Here is a 13,743-nt window from a genome sequence, read left to right on the forward strand (position 1 = left end):
TGAATAATACACTAGAAGGAATCAAAGGCAGAATAACTGAGGCAGAAGAACAGATAAGTGACCTGAAGACAGAATGGTGGAAATCACTGCCACTAAACAGAATATTTTAAAAAAGGATGAAAAAAGAAAAAATGAGGACAGCCTAAGAGACCTCTGGGACAACATTAAACACACTAACATTTGCATCATAGGGGCCCCAGAAGAAGAGAGAGAGAAAGGACCCAAGAAAATATATGAAGAGATAACAGCTGAAAACTTCCCTAACACAGAAAAAGAAAAAGTCAACGAAGTCTAGGAAGCACAGAAAGTCCCAGGCAGGATAAACCCAAGGAGGAACACTTTAAGACACATAGTAATCAAACTGACAAAAATTAAAGATGAAGATAACATATTAAAAGCAATGAGGTAAAAATGACAAGTAACATAAAAGGGAACTCCCATAAGGTTATCAGCTGATTTCTGAACAGAAACTCTACAAGTCAGAAGGGAATGGCACAAAATATTTAAATTGATAAAAGGAAGAACATATAACCAAAAATACTCTACCCAGCAAGACTCATTCAGATTTGAAGGAGAAATCAAAAGCTTTACAGACATGCACATATGTTAAAATGGCATAATAGTGCCTAATCCCTCAACTTTATCAAGTTGTTAAAATTGAAGGTGAAAGTACAATCTGTGAAATTTAAATGACTATACAGTATGTTGTTTAAGCATAAGAATATATAAATAATTGCCACAATAATATGTACTGCTACTTTAGTAAACATCTATAAACATATCTACTAGTATAAAAGGCTACAAATTTATAAAACACAGATGGAAAAAATATACATAGAATACCAGAATCTACTTGCCATGAAAAAGTCCTCAAAATTTAACTAAAAATTCTTCTTCTGTATTTTTTCACTACTTCTCTGATATGTATACAAACCCTTTCATCACATACAGAAATCTGCAGACTTTAAAGGTATACAGAAAAGTTTGAAATTTTTTAAAAACTGAAACTACACTGATAAAATACAAATAAGCTCTGATTTGAAATATGCTTATCAGAGCCCATAGGTTAGGTAAAGATTCTTTGAGTTTATGCAGCAGTTAAGGAGCGTAGAATACTAGTAATAATTAATGGAGCAAGAATACAATTTTGGAGTCAGATAACTTGGGTTTGAATCCTAGATCTTCAATTTACTAAATGTGTATCTTCAGTTTCCTCATCTGTATAAACAGCAAAATAATGCTGTCTCTTACTTTTAGTGAAAACTACTAACAAAGTTTATAAATTAACAAGCAGAATTCTTGGCATATATCCTTCTCCAGTACATAGCAGTTATTATTATTCTCATTACTAGTGACACATTTGGAAGTATGTCCTACAGTACAAGGCCAATAAAGAGAGAATTCTCTTTGGCATGCAGCAAAAGGCACTCTTTTCTATACTTTAATTGCACAGAATAGAGTTGGAGGCAACTGCCTCTAGAGACAATGATTCATCTCCCTAAGCCAAGGACACAAAATGCAACATGACATAGGAAACAAATTAAATGGGGCTACATGCAAAGATCCTAATACAAAGTTAAATAAAAGTTGGCACTTGCTAGTTTTTCTATAGTTTAGTTTTCTTTCCTATCCTAGTTTTATAGGGAAAAAAATGAAGAGCTGATGATTTTAAATTACTGTTTGGTTTAGACCTCATCTCAGATTTTCAATCTTACAAAGATTTCTGTTTATACCTTCAGACCAATTTGTGTATGGAATATAATTTTTTATATATGCCCATAATAGGATGAACTGTTTTCTACTGAAGGTAAAAGAAAACATGAATTAACTGAGTTCAAACCTATTAATACTTTAACCAGTACAATGCCACACAGACAAGTATTTAATACAGACATTACAACACAATGTCAAATAGAGTAAGAAAGAACAGTACTGAAATTACAAGATGTCATGGGCTTTGGACTCTGAAACCTGGCTTTTCCAATCAAACACTCCAAGCCAGTCACCTCCTCTACGAAATGAACACAATAATACCTATGACATGAGCTTGTTATGAAGAGTCAACAATCTAGTCCCTTGAGTAACAGCTGGTACTCAACATCTTAGTCTTTTACCTCTTTCCTGAATATAAAGTAAAGATCACAAAACAGAGTGTAGGAGTCTAAGGAGAACCAGGCAATCCTCGCTTTAAGCTGACACAGCACAGCCTGCTGGCCAGGCAAAGACACCTAAACACTCAGCAAGGTCACAGGCTATAAAGGCAGGGCTGTGACAGCCTCTTGAGAGTGTGCTCTTGCCAAACCCGTCGGCTGGCAAAACCCCAAGCACATGGAACGACATTTTTAATCATGGTGCTGTTGAAATGTTAAGTATCTTCTGCAAGAAAAAGCTTTGAGCTATTTCTTCTATTCTTACAAAAGAAAATCTTCACTTAATAATTAACTTTGGAAGAGATCATTAATTTACCAGCTAATAAGCTGTTTGTTTCTGCCATTAATTTCAATGGACCAACAGTTTTCAATAAATAATATAGGATACTGCAGTAATACTTTTAAGTTCCTGTGCAAAAACTGCTCTGTACATGAACTTTATAAATCAAGGAAGTTGTCCATCTGCACAGATGTTAAAGCAACAAAGAACTTTTTCATGTGGCTTTTTAAAGTGCTGTTCTGTGTCTAAAATGCTTCCCTTTTTTTCTTTCAGACTCAGAGATCAAAGTACTGTTACTTAAAAATTAGCAAAAGCTTGCAGTCCTGCACAAACTCCAATTCTCTTTCTCTCTCTGTTTTGACTTCAAGGCCCTGGCACATGCAGTCCACATGGCTGAGGAAGGAACAAAAGCTCCTGTGTGCCGAGCTATTGCTCCGTTAAGCACACTGCAGAAGCAGGCACAGAGCGACAGCGCGCCAGACCAAACAGGATCTGTGTACTGCACAACGACCAGCATGAAACTCACTCACTTTATCAAAAGGTGAATGATGTGTTCTATTCAACAAAGTTATGGGGCAGTGGAAACCAGAACACGAAAGCAATAGGCTGAAGCAGGCTGTTCGGAATGCTCTATCAATGTTATTCCAACTATCATGGTTCAGTAAATCAGATTATTAGTCACAATCACATTTTTAATTACTATACAATCTGGGTTTCTTCACAATGAATTCAGAATAACTTACAGTGTATTCCCAAATCTTTAAAACTAAGTCCCTACATGATGCATTTGACAGAGAACTTTTTTGATTACTTTTTCAGAATCATTAATTATTTAAAGTGCTAGTTTCTCTAAATAGACATACACACACAACCATTTAATCTTTTACATAACCATATTCTTTCTGATCTATTCAACTTTTACTAAATAATATTTCACAGTGAATTGTGATTTAATTATGATTTAATACTTTACACACAGTAGATCATCGTTAAAATAATTGATTTCAATAAATCTGAATAACTGAAGGCTTTCTCTGCAGTTGGTTTCAACATTCAAGCATCAGCATCTCTATTTGCCTTGCACAGTCAAGTAATAAAGCAATTATTACAAGCAATGGGCAGGACACTGTGCTAGATGCTTAGGGTACAAAAGTGAAGACACACACTGCACCAACCCTTTCTTACCGTCTAGTCAAACAATAAAAGTAGTTTATGTTGATTGGATGCTTATGTAGTATTTATGAGTGATACAAGTGTTTTAAATAGATCTTAGTTAATTCTCACAATAGTGCTATGAAGTAGGTATTAACAGTACCCCATTACTAAGACTTAGACAAGCTAAATAGCCTTTCTAAGTTCAAGATCACACAGCTATTAAATGGTAGAGTTGGAATTTAAAAGGATGCCTGGGACCTCCCTGGAGGTCCAGAGGTTAAAACTCTGCACTTCCACTTCAGGGGTTGTGGATTCAATCCCTGGTCGAGGAACACAAGATCCTGCATGCCGCACAGTGCAGCAGAAATAAATGAATAAAAGCGTGCCTGTCTCCTTCACCATGATATTACTTAAGCCACCTCCCTTAACAGATCATTTCCATACAAGCAGGGCCCTCCTACATAACACAGGAAGTAACACTACCTAGCAGATGGCATGGGTGCAGTGGGTGCCTGAGGACAGGCATGCCCAAGCATCCGGGTGTGATACCAGGAGACACTGACAAGGAGCTAAATGATGGACAAAATATCCCCCCACTTTTGGTAAAAGATCAGATAAGTGGTGGGGTTGTTCTGACTTACAGATTTAGGACAGCAATTTCAAGAAATACCAAGAATTCCTTCGGAGAAGATCCTAGAGAAGGAGTCTTGAGGCTGACTGTCCGGCACAGGCTTGGGAATTATACAGGAGCACATCTTCCAGCCAGGGGAGCCAGCACAGAGAGCAAAACGTCTTCACTCTGCATCTGACCTTCAGCTCTTGCTCAGCTGGACTAGGACCTGTTCTCTTTTTCCCCAAATTTAAGAACTTGATTGAAAACTATGACTGACTCTTGTCAACTGACAACATCTTCCAGGCTTTGCTTGTACTGCACATTCTTGTCACTATTTAAAAAAACAAATGAACAAAAACTTTGCTGGCAGAGATTCTGCTCATGAATCTAGCCCTCACACTACTTATTTTTGTTCCACATCTGTATCTTTTTAAGAATGAGTAGTAATTCTTTTTCCTAATTGATAGTTGAGGAAAACAGAGTTTCAGTTTTTTCATATTAATCACTGCCTACCCCAAACCCTATTCCAAAAACTTTGAGAAAAATACACATCTGTCCCTTTAAAGCTCACCTACTCTAGGTGAACTTTCCTCTTCAAACATTAGCACAGGAAAAGTCAACGTCTGCCCACACTAGAGAAGCCATATTAAATAATCCTATCAACTCAGTCATATTAAATAACCCTGTTTACGCCCTAAGAAAAGCTTAAGGCAAGAGTAAAGGTCTGAAATGATGAAAAAATAAAGCAGAGGGAATTCATTAAGATAGTGGAAAAAGTCATATAAGTAAGTCACACCAGGATGAAAAAATTTTTTAAATAAATACTTGCAAAAAAAAAGGAGCTCAAAAGAAGAACTGAACACCCACTTTCTTGAAAAAATACACATTCCAGAGTTACAACTTTATTCCCGAAGTAGGGTCTATATAAACTTTAGTTAATAGAATACTTCTCTCTCATTTCTTCCCACTACTAGTTTTTGAACCTTGTTTTCAAGCCTTTCTTTTCTCCTTTTTCATTATGCCTTTGACTGGACACCTGTCCAACAATCTACAGAACATGATTTTTGGTCCCTCCTTGGAAAGCAGAAGATACCTTCTACTCAAACATAAGACTGATTCCAACCTCTGGGCTTCTAGTCTGAACCAGAAGAAAATATTTTAGCACTGAAACGTATTTAAGGCTACAAACTTTGCAAATTATTCCCATTAAACAATGACCTCAATGCAGTACTTCTTCAAGCTGCAGATCAAATACATCCCATGGTTCAGTAAAGTACAGTTTACATTCATCTCTAAGTCTGAGATTAAGGAATTATTAACTGGTTTCCATCTGGTGTCCATACTGGAGTTGAAGTTTGAATAGCCTCACTTTGTGGATTTAAATATTTTCTTAAAAAACAGTAAACAGCAATTCTTTTCCTGACCTTCTAAGCAGATACAGAGAAAGCAGGAATGAGAGGCAATAGTAAAAATAAGTGTAGTTTAAAAATGGTGTCATTTGTATACCACTTGCAACAACAACAAAAAGATTTCAGCATGGGCTTTGAAAATGCCTACAAGCTACTTTCTAAAATTGCACCAATACTTGGCATAAACTTTTTTTCCACCCTACACAAGGTATCCTACTCCTACAAAGGAAAAATGACTACAGCTACCACAAAAACTGAAGCAATCTCCTGTTATGTGATAAAAAGTACACTTTTATATCCCTGTAAAAGTTACAGGGTATAGCCCCAATAAGAAGCTATCATTTTACTCACAGGCCAAGTCTTGGCACACAGAATAACTCTTCCTGAGAAAATAAATACTTTATTACTAGAATGTCCAAGGAACAACAACTCTTGGACTGATTTAGAAACATAAATAATTTCCCAATAGTAGGAAGCTATTTTCTCACTAATTCTGGGGCTTATGACATGGGAATCCATACACCAGGATACTCTGTTAACCTCAACATCACTTGCCAAATGTTTTTGGTTAAGAATTCATTCACTGTTTTCTAAATAATACTCAGAAATTCCACCTGCCATCGTGGGTGCAACTTTTGTTATCTTAAACTACAGAAGTTCCTGACATTGAGTTTAGCTGACACAGCACTTCCTGGGGGTCAACTAAAGAATACTCTTCCATAGTCAATTTGTACACGGCAACTTCACGGAACTTGTATCTATTATTCAACATTAAATAAGTTGTAGACATTACTGAATAATGGTTTATTAATTATGCAAGAGCAATCAGTAAACCTAGTTAAAAAAAACCACCTTAGGGGAAAAAAATCCTTTTCCTTGTATTTTCCTATATTTTCAGAAGCCCAGAGGAGAGTCACATACTTATGAGCTATTTAGTCTACAGAGCTATACTGAATCAACAAGACCTCTATTAAATCTCATAGCACAAGGCTCATGCGATTAATTTCCTCTCCTCCTCACTGACAGTCAGCAGTGGGAACAGAGCTTGTGTGTGTAGACTAGTCTGTCACTCAGTTGTCATGGTATAGCTATAACAGGAACATCCGCCTTTCTTGATACAATTTTTCATCTTAAAAAGAACACACTCCATGGGTGTTAAAGATTTAGATAGTATTATAAGTGATTTAAGTCATCCGTACTATAGCTTCTGTAACTGCTTTATGAAGAGGCTATAATCTGACATAAAAGCCCCATAAAAAAACTGCCTTGTCCTAAAAACTGCTTTGTCCAAAGTTCTGTGGCAAGAAACTGAATTCAATAAGTAGCTCTCCTCCGATCACAGGCAGAGATATTAAAGATATTAAAGATATTCCATAAACACTCAGCTCCTACAAACCTTGAGTTGTGTGGATGTGTATTCACACTGTATCTGACTTAACTACATTACAAAGGCGTCCCTATATGCTAAGTTTTCAACAATTCAGTTCTCTGAGGAAAGGTGGTGTGAGCAGCTGCCTGCTCGTTTTACTCTGTCCTGTATAGGTTTTAGCATTAGACAGTTTTGCTGTATCAGAAAGGAGTTATAGGAAAGGTTTCAAGCACACAGAGTCCATGGAAGGACAGCTATGCACTTATTTTCTTCCTAAAGACTTAATTAAATCCCCTTTCCAAATCTACCTTCTATGGTGTTGAAAACAAAAAAATCAAAAACCATAATCAGACTGAGAAGATTGCTGATACTTCTGTCAGCTTCGAGTTCCTCATCTGCACAGAGTATGTAGTCTCTGCTCTCCTGAAGCCCTCTGGGCAACCTCACCCTACAGCTCTCTGGCCGTCTCATCCACTTCTTCACAAAGACCATCCAACCCAACAGTGGAGAAAGGCCCCTAGAGCTTGTCTCAGTTATCTGGCCCTTTATTCACGCTGTTCTCAAAGAACCCGGTCTGAGGCCAGGGCAGAGCACTGCTCCAGGCAGCCTGCTTCCTTCTCGCTGGACGGTCTTCACCAGACCCTCTTGCCTGTATGACTTCCTAGCGTGAGGGAAAGCCTGCCCACAGGCCTATGTTCAGCCAGGGCTGAGAGCCTCACGAGCTGGGATGGTGCCCTGGGGAGTGTGGAAATTGCTTCCGCATCTTTGGCTGTCCACAGCCCCAGGATTGAGCTCTGGAGAGCTTGAATGTTGGGAGGGATCCTGCTCAGAACCCAGTGCAGACCTTTTTGCCTCTCTTTGATAACATGTTAACAAGTTCAGCAAGGCTTTGGGGGCGACAAGAAGCCTGGAGATAGAAACTAACCAGTAAGGCTCTCCTTACCACTGAACACTGAGAGCTGAAGAAGAGATGCCCACGTCCATAGCCACAGCAGCACTCACCACAGTGCATAGAGAAGATGCCTCAGTGCATAAGGGAGGTGTCAAAGCAGAAAGCAGCCGGGCCAAGTGCAGAGGACTCTGTCCTCTACCCACGGCCGTCACTCGGGTCAGCTGCTGCTATCGCCACACTCCTCAGCACCTCGAATGTTAACAGCGGTCAGCCATCTGCTGGGACGGCTTCCCTCTCTTCTCCCAACACCCCTGTCATCCCAGCACATGCTGCACTGTGTCCCTGGTGAAACAACAGGTAGGAATGAGCAGAACTGACTAGGGGGGTGAGGAGTCATGGCTAGAGAAGATAAAAAACAGCTATCTTATGTACCTTCAAAATAACTAAACTAAGTAGGATAAATGTATCATTTCTGGTTCCAGATAAGGAAAATGAGCTGAGAGAGGTTTTGGTGACTTTCTCCAGGTAATGCTCTACAAAGTGACGGAGACAGTCTAGAACTTGTATCTTTAGATTTGTAACTTGGTGCTTGTCCACTATAATTGTTCTACAAACTGTGGTTTATGCAGCAGGGGTATATTTATTTTCTAATATCAATTTATATTCAATAATTTGCTCACTTGAAAGAAAGCTCTAATTTCTTAGGAATGTAGCTTGTTTCTGAAATGGTTTTACTTTAGATTCTTAATCTTAAAAAAGAATTTAATTATATTTATAGAAAAGTAATCTTTTTAAATTGGATAATTATTTATTACTACTCAAACTGATGCTCACGTCTCTCATATTTTCAATTCTCTCAGGATTTAAGTTTTCTTAAAGATATTTTTTATTGAAAATAATTTGTGCACTGTATTATGGTAGAAAATACTTCCTTTCAGGGACTAGTAAATTATTCACTTCATTGCCCTCAAGATAAATTATGCATTTTAAAAATGCTTTAATGAATAATATCATATGATGCTTATTCTGACACTTTAGGGCTCTGTGGGGCTTCAAATTTTAATTTTTTTTAAACGTCAGTTCTGTTTCTTACAAGTTAACAAAATAATCCAGTTCTCAGTGAATATTAACACATTATTTTACTAAAGGCCTATGTTCTTTAACACATCTTATATTGAAATGGGCTGCTATAGAATTCTATAGTTCACACTACGTTATTTATTAGCCAGGTTGACATTTCTAGCTCAGCAGGCAGTTCAAAAGTCTTTAAAATTGTCTAGTCTGGTTGTCCGGCAATACTAATCATTAGGATACTCAATGACATCTTTTCTACATGGAAGCTAATGTCTAAACAGATATATTTGCACAGTAGCTATTCTTTCATCTTGCTCAATACCACTTGTCAATTTTATAGTTTTACATATATAAAATATACATATATAATATCTATTTGCATATTTTATATATACATACATTTTAATTCCTTTCTCTGAGTAAATCATCTCATATTTCTTTTTTTTTCCCTAAATAAATTTTTAGCACAGGTTTTTTAAAAATATGAAATCCATAGCAGAAATAAACTTTATGTGTTACCTGGGAATGATGCTTTGTTCATTGCAAAAATGAATTTAGAGAAGCATCTTCAACATAAACACAATAAAGGAAACTAACTAATCCTTTCCAGTCAAGGAAACAAAGGCTTTCCATCTTATTCTTTAGCTGTTTTGCATTGCCATACAAACAGGATTACTTACCAAGTGGCAAAAATGCAAGACGGTTTCCAGCCATGGAGAGCTCATTGAGGCTGGGCAGCTGGCAGAGGTGGCGCGGCACACACCATAGACGATTTCGGTCCACAGTGAGGTACTGCAGAGAAAGGCACAGGTGAAGCCTCTCGGGTAAAGTTAGCAAACGATTGGTAGAAATGTCTAGTGTCTGCAGCTCCTTCAAATCGCCAACCTCTACAACCAAAATCAAAATTAAGATAAATTGCATCCTGATTAAATGAATTAATTAAATAAATAAAATAAATCAATACTGTAACAGTTCAACCAAATAAAATTAGTAGCTGCTACTACTTCCACAGACATGAATACTGACTGAAGTGCAGGATAGGTCCAGTAGGCAAATAATCCAACCTAAGTAGATATCTTTAAATTAGTCTGCCAGAATTTTTTTAACAGAGGAAAAGTGCTGGCATGGAGAAAGGAGAAACACAAAGTGATGAATCTGAGCCAAGTCTGTTACTATGGCTTCTGCTTCCTGATGGATCACAAAGTCATTGCAAATGTGAAAGAACAATTACAATCACTTCATGGTATCTGGTTCTTCCTACTTTAGTGGTTTTTTACCTTCTAGTGAAGTAGGAGACTTAAAAAATTACAGTATCCTAGTAAGTGCACCTTGTTCATGTGAACTAAGTAGAACATTTGTGGACTAAGCACAAGGATAGCTTTTGAAATTTTTACCACAGTAAAAATTATGGTAATAATATGCAATTATTGTAACATTTTTAGATATTGTCCAGCCATGTGGTTCCTCTTTTAAAGCCCAAAATGTACATTTCCTATGAAGATTCACTTTAATTCCGCCCAAAGGAAATCCTTCCATTGAACTCCAATATTCCTTTATTATTGGTGCCTATATTTGTAATCTATTCCATGACAAGTACAACTATATCTCTGTCACACACTAACCAACCATGGCTGAAGGTGGGTGGGAAGGGAGCTCTTTACAAGGTATTCCGTCCTTTTCAGGGAACACCACCAGGAAGCATTCAGAGCAGAGGAGGTTCTGCTAACCAATCTCTGCGGGAAGGGCCTGACTGCCCAGGGCTGCACACCATACTTGAGGCTTTATAGGGAGCACTGTGCAGGACAAGTCTGCTTCTCTCATTCATGGGACTCCCACGCTGAAGACCACTGTAATGCCCTCTCTCACTTATCTAACCTGACCTGTTGTACAAGTTGTTCCTCTCAGGTTAAGATTTCCTGTGATCCGGCCACTTGAACACATCCCTCTGGACACATTCCAGTTTGTTCAGGCCTTGGATTACTATGAGCAATGTCTTCTCCATAGGAGAGAAAATCTTCTGCCCTCTCAGATGTCCAATTACACAGATTAGCTTTTCTTATTGGCAGACAGCTTGGCAATCTATGGCTCACAGGCAAAATTGGACCCATTGTCCACTTTCGTAATGCATGCAAGCTAACACTGGTCATTTTTAAGGGTGGTGAGATTCAACAACAATGATAAGAACAACAACAACAACTACATATGTACATATATGTACATGTGTGTATATATATGACAGAGACCATAGGTGGCCTGCAAAGCCTAAAAATATTTAGTATTTCATCATTTACAAAAAAAGTTTGCCAGTGTTTATTATGGACTTACTCTTAACAGGAATATTTTTAATAACTGTTTTTTATAAAAGCAATACAAGTGCAAAAATACATTAGTTTCTAGTTATTTTACTAATATCTAGAAGATATTTGTGATAAGCTGAGAAGTTCACACTTTATTTTCTAATTTCCCCAATACTGCACAAAGACGTATTTGAAGACAGGAGACAGGATTCAGTGAATGTTTGTGACTCCCAATAAGGGTTTTATTCTATTTTTACCAAACTGATGCTCACAGGGGTCAATTTCACTCTTTGCTCCATTAGCAAAGTATTTCCTCTAGCTAAGTCTTCCTGCCTATCTATTCAGATTGCTTCTGGTGGGGAATGGAGGGTGAAGGAATTGACAGAAGAACTATGTTTTAGCATTGAACAAAAAACAAAAAGAAACAAGGAATCTTCCTGACCTCACTTTATGAAGTTATTATGGGAGTGAAATGGGACAGAAATGCAACCAATCAGCTTACACACCATGGGGCCAGGTGCTAAGAGAAGAACAAGACAAGGTCTCTGCCACTGAGAATCACATTACACATAAAAGACACTGTGTGATAGGAGCTCAGGGGATAAAAAAAAAGAGCTAGATGACGGGCTGGAGATGCTTTTGCAAAATTTATCGAAGGAAATGAGAACTTGAACAGGTTAAAAAGAAAATGGATACAGCATTTCAAGCTAGGCATGGAGATGAGGTTGAAAGCATGAAGAAAGGCATGCAAGTAAAATGATAACTACAACATGCAAAATGACTACTTGAGACCTGACAAGTACCCAAGATACCAATGGGAAAAAAGGAGAAAATAAGTTCAATACAGAGGATTTGGTGGAGACATGGATGATAATGAATACTGGTGAGAGAAGTTTGAACTTATTACAGTAAGAACATAACACTTCCTGAAAATTCTCAAAGGATGAAGGGACTCTTTTGGAAATATGAAAATGGTAACTACGCAAAAAGCAATGAAATGAAAAGAGAGTCGGCTGGGGAGACAAGGAGACAGTTATGAGAACAGAGGCAGTGTGATAGAGTTTAAAGGTAAATTCCAGAGAGGTTTTAAGAAAAGCAGAGAGTAAGCTTGGCTGGAAATTGAAAACAGTGAAACAGGAAAAAAAAATCAAAGATTATTTTCAAGTTTCTAGACTATTACACTCTAAGTCAATGCTAAAAACATTCTTTCTGTAGAAACGAAATTTTAAGTATATCAATACTTCTGAATTGCAGTACCTATAAAGCCACCTATTTAAAGGAATTTGAAAAACCCATCAAAAATCACACGGGAGCAAGCAAAATAAACTATTCTCATCATATTTCAAAAATGATTAAGTGCATAAAACAGTGTTTTGACATGGTTGCAAAAATTACTAAGGCTGGCGGGGCTGTAGGGGGTGGGGAAAAAATTACTAAGGCTTGTGACTGCCCACCATTTTGATTCAGTAACTGTCTTATTGTACTGTGAAATGAGGAAATAAGTGATGATGAATTTAAGTTTCCTATAATTTGATTATTTACTTTTTAACAGATTCACACTTTGACAGATAGGCACACATTTTCAGATATTAAAATTAATAACACTCATGACAAGGAAAATGAGAATACAGTGTCGATATCAAAGGTCAAAGTACTAGGAATGGGAAGAGAAAAGAGAGCTGACATTTCTTACTCCCTATAAGTGGTAAATAAGACTTAAAAGGGCAGGACTGCATTAAATGAACAAATGTAACAAAGGACGTTTTTGTATAAGTAGCTTACTATATAGGTCTTTTCATCTGTTAGAAGAAAGCTGAGCTAATTATTACTCCAATTACAATACTGAGTGAAATACTATATACAATATGGTTGAGAAATTAATAATTTTGTCATCCTATGAAAGTATTTGAGAAAGAGAGTGAAATAAAATGAAAATAGCCTTTTAGGAGAACTGAATTAAACATAATTTTCATGACCATTCTACAATAGGCCACAAATATAAGACTATATGTGGCATCTTTATCCCAACAAAATTAAAAATAATATATAGTTGTTAAGCTCAGCTAATGGGAAGCACATTTTTAGAAAACAATAGAGTCAAACAAACTTTGTCTAAGATTCTAACTTAAACACCAGAGACAGGAAATAAACCTGGGGTGGTAACCTATCATACAGGAAAACAGAAACAGAGTTCAAAGTAAGGGCTCAGGTTAAAGACTGGAAAGCTATTAGCCAATCAGAAATCTAGCAAATTTGGTCAAATTCAGAGGCTACACTGAGGCCAGGGCGACAGGATACTCATATATTTTGCGGCTCTTCCTTCATTCCTGAAGATCCAAGCTTCCTGATTATATCACTTCCACCAGCCTGAAGAAATTTTATTTCTTTTAGAGCAGGTATGCTGGCAACAGATTCTCTTAGCTTTCCTTTTCTCTGGGAATGTCTTTATTATCACTGTAATTCTCAGAAATTCTTTTCATTAGATACAGAATTCAGGGCTAACC

General features: G+C 37.2%; 1 protein-coding gene across 3 annotated transcripts in view; it reads right to left on the reverse strand.

Moving 5' to 3' along the window:
* Positions 1-13,743, reverse strand: part of LRRC28 (leucine rich repeat containing 28) — a 197,992-nt gene that overhangs the window by 76,697 nt on the left and 107,552 nt on the right. For 2 of the 3 annotated variants that reach the window (XM_061158596.1, XM_061158595.1), the window contains exon 6: positions 9,623-9,829. The exons of the other annotated variant lie outside the window; for it this stretch is intronic. In XM_061158596.1, coding sequence (XP_061014579.1) covers positions 9,623-9,829 — 207 coding nt within the window. The remainder of the gene's footprint in view (positions 1-9,622; positions 9,830-13,743) is intronic. 3 annotated transcript variants of the gene reach the window in all.

The sequence above is a fragment of the Dama dama genome, chromosome 13 (assembly GCF_033118175.1).
Source record: "Dama dama isolate Ldn47 chromosome 13, ASM3311817v1, whole genome shotgun sequence".
NCBI classification, from domain to species: Eukaryota; Metazoa; Chordata; class Mammalia; order Artiodactyla; family Cervidae; genus Dama; species Dama dama.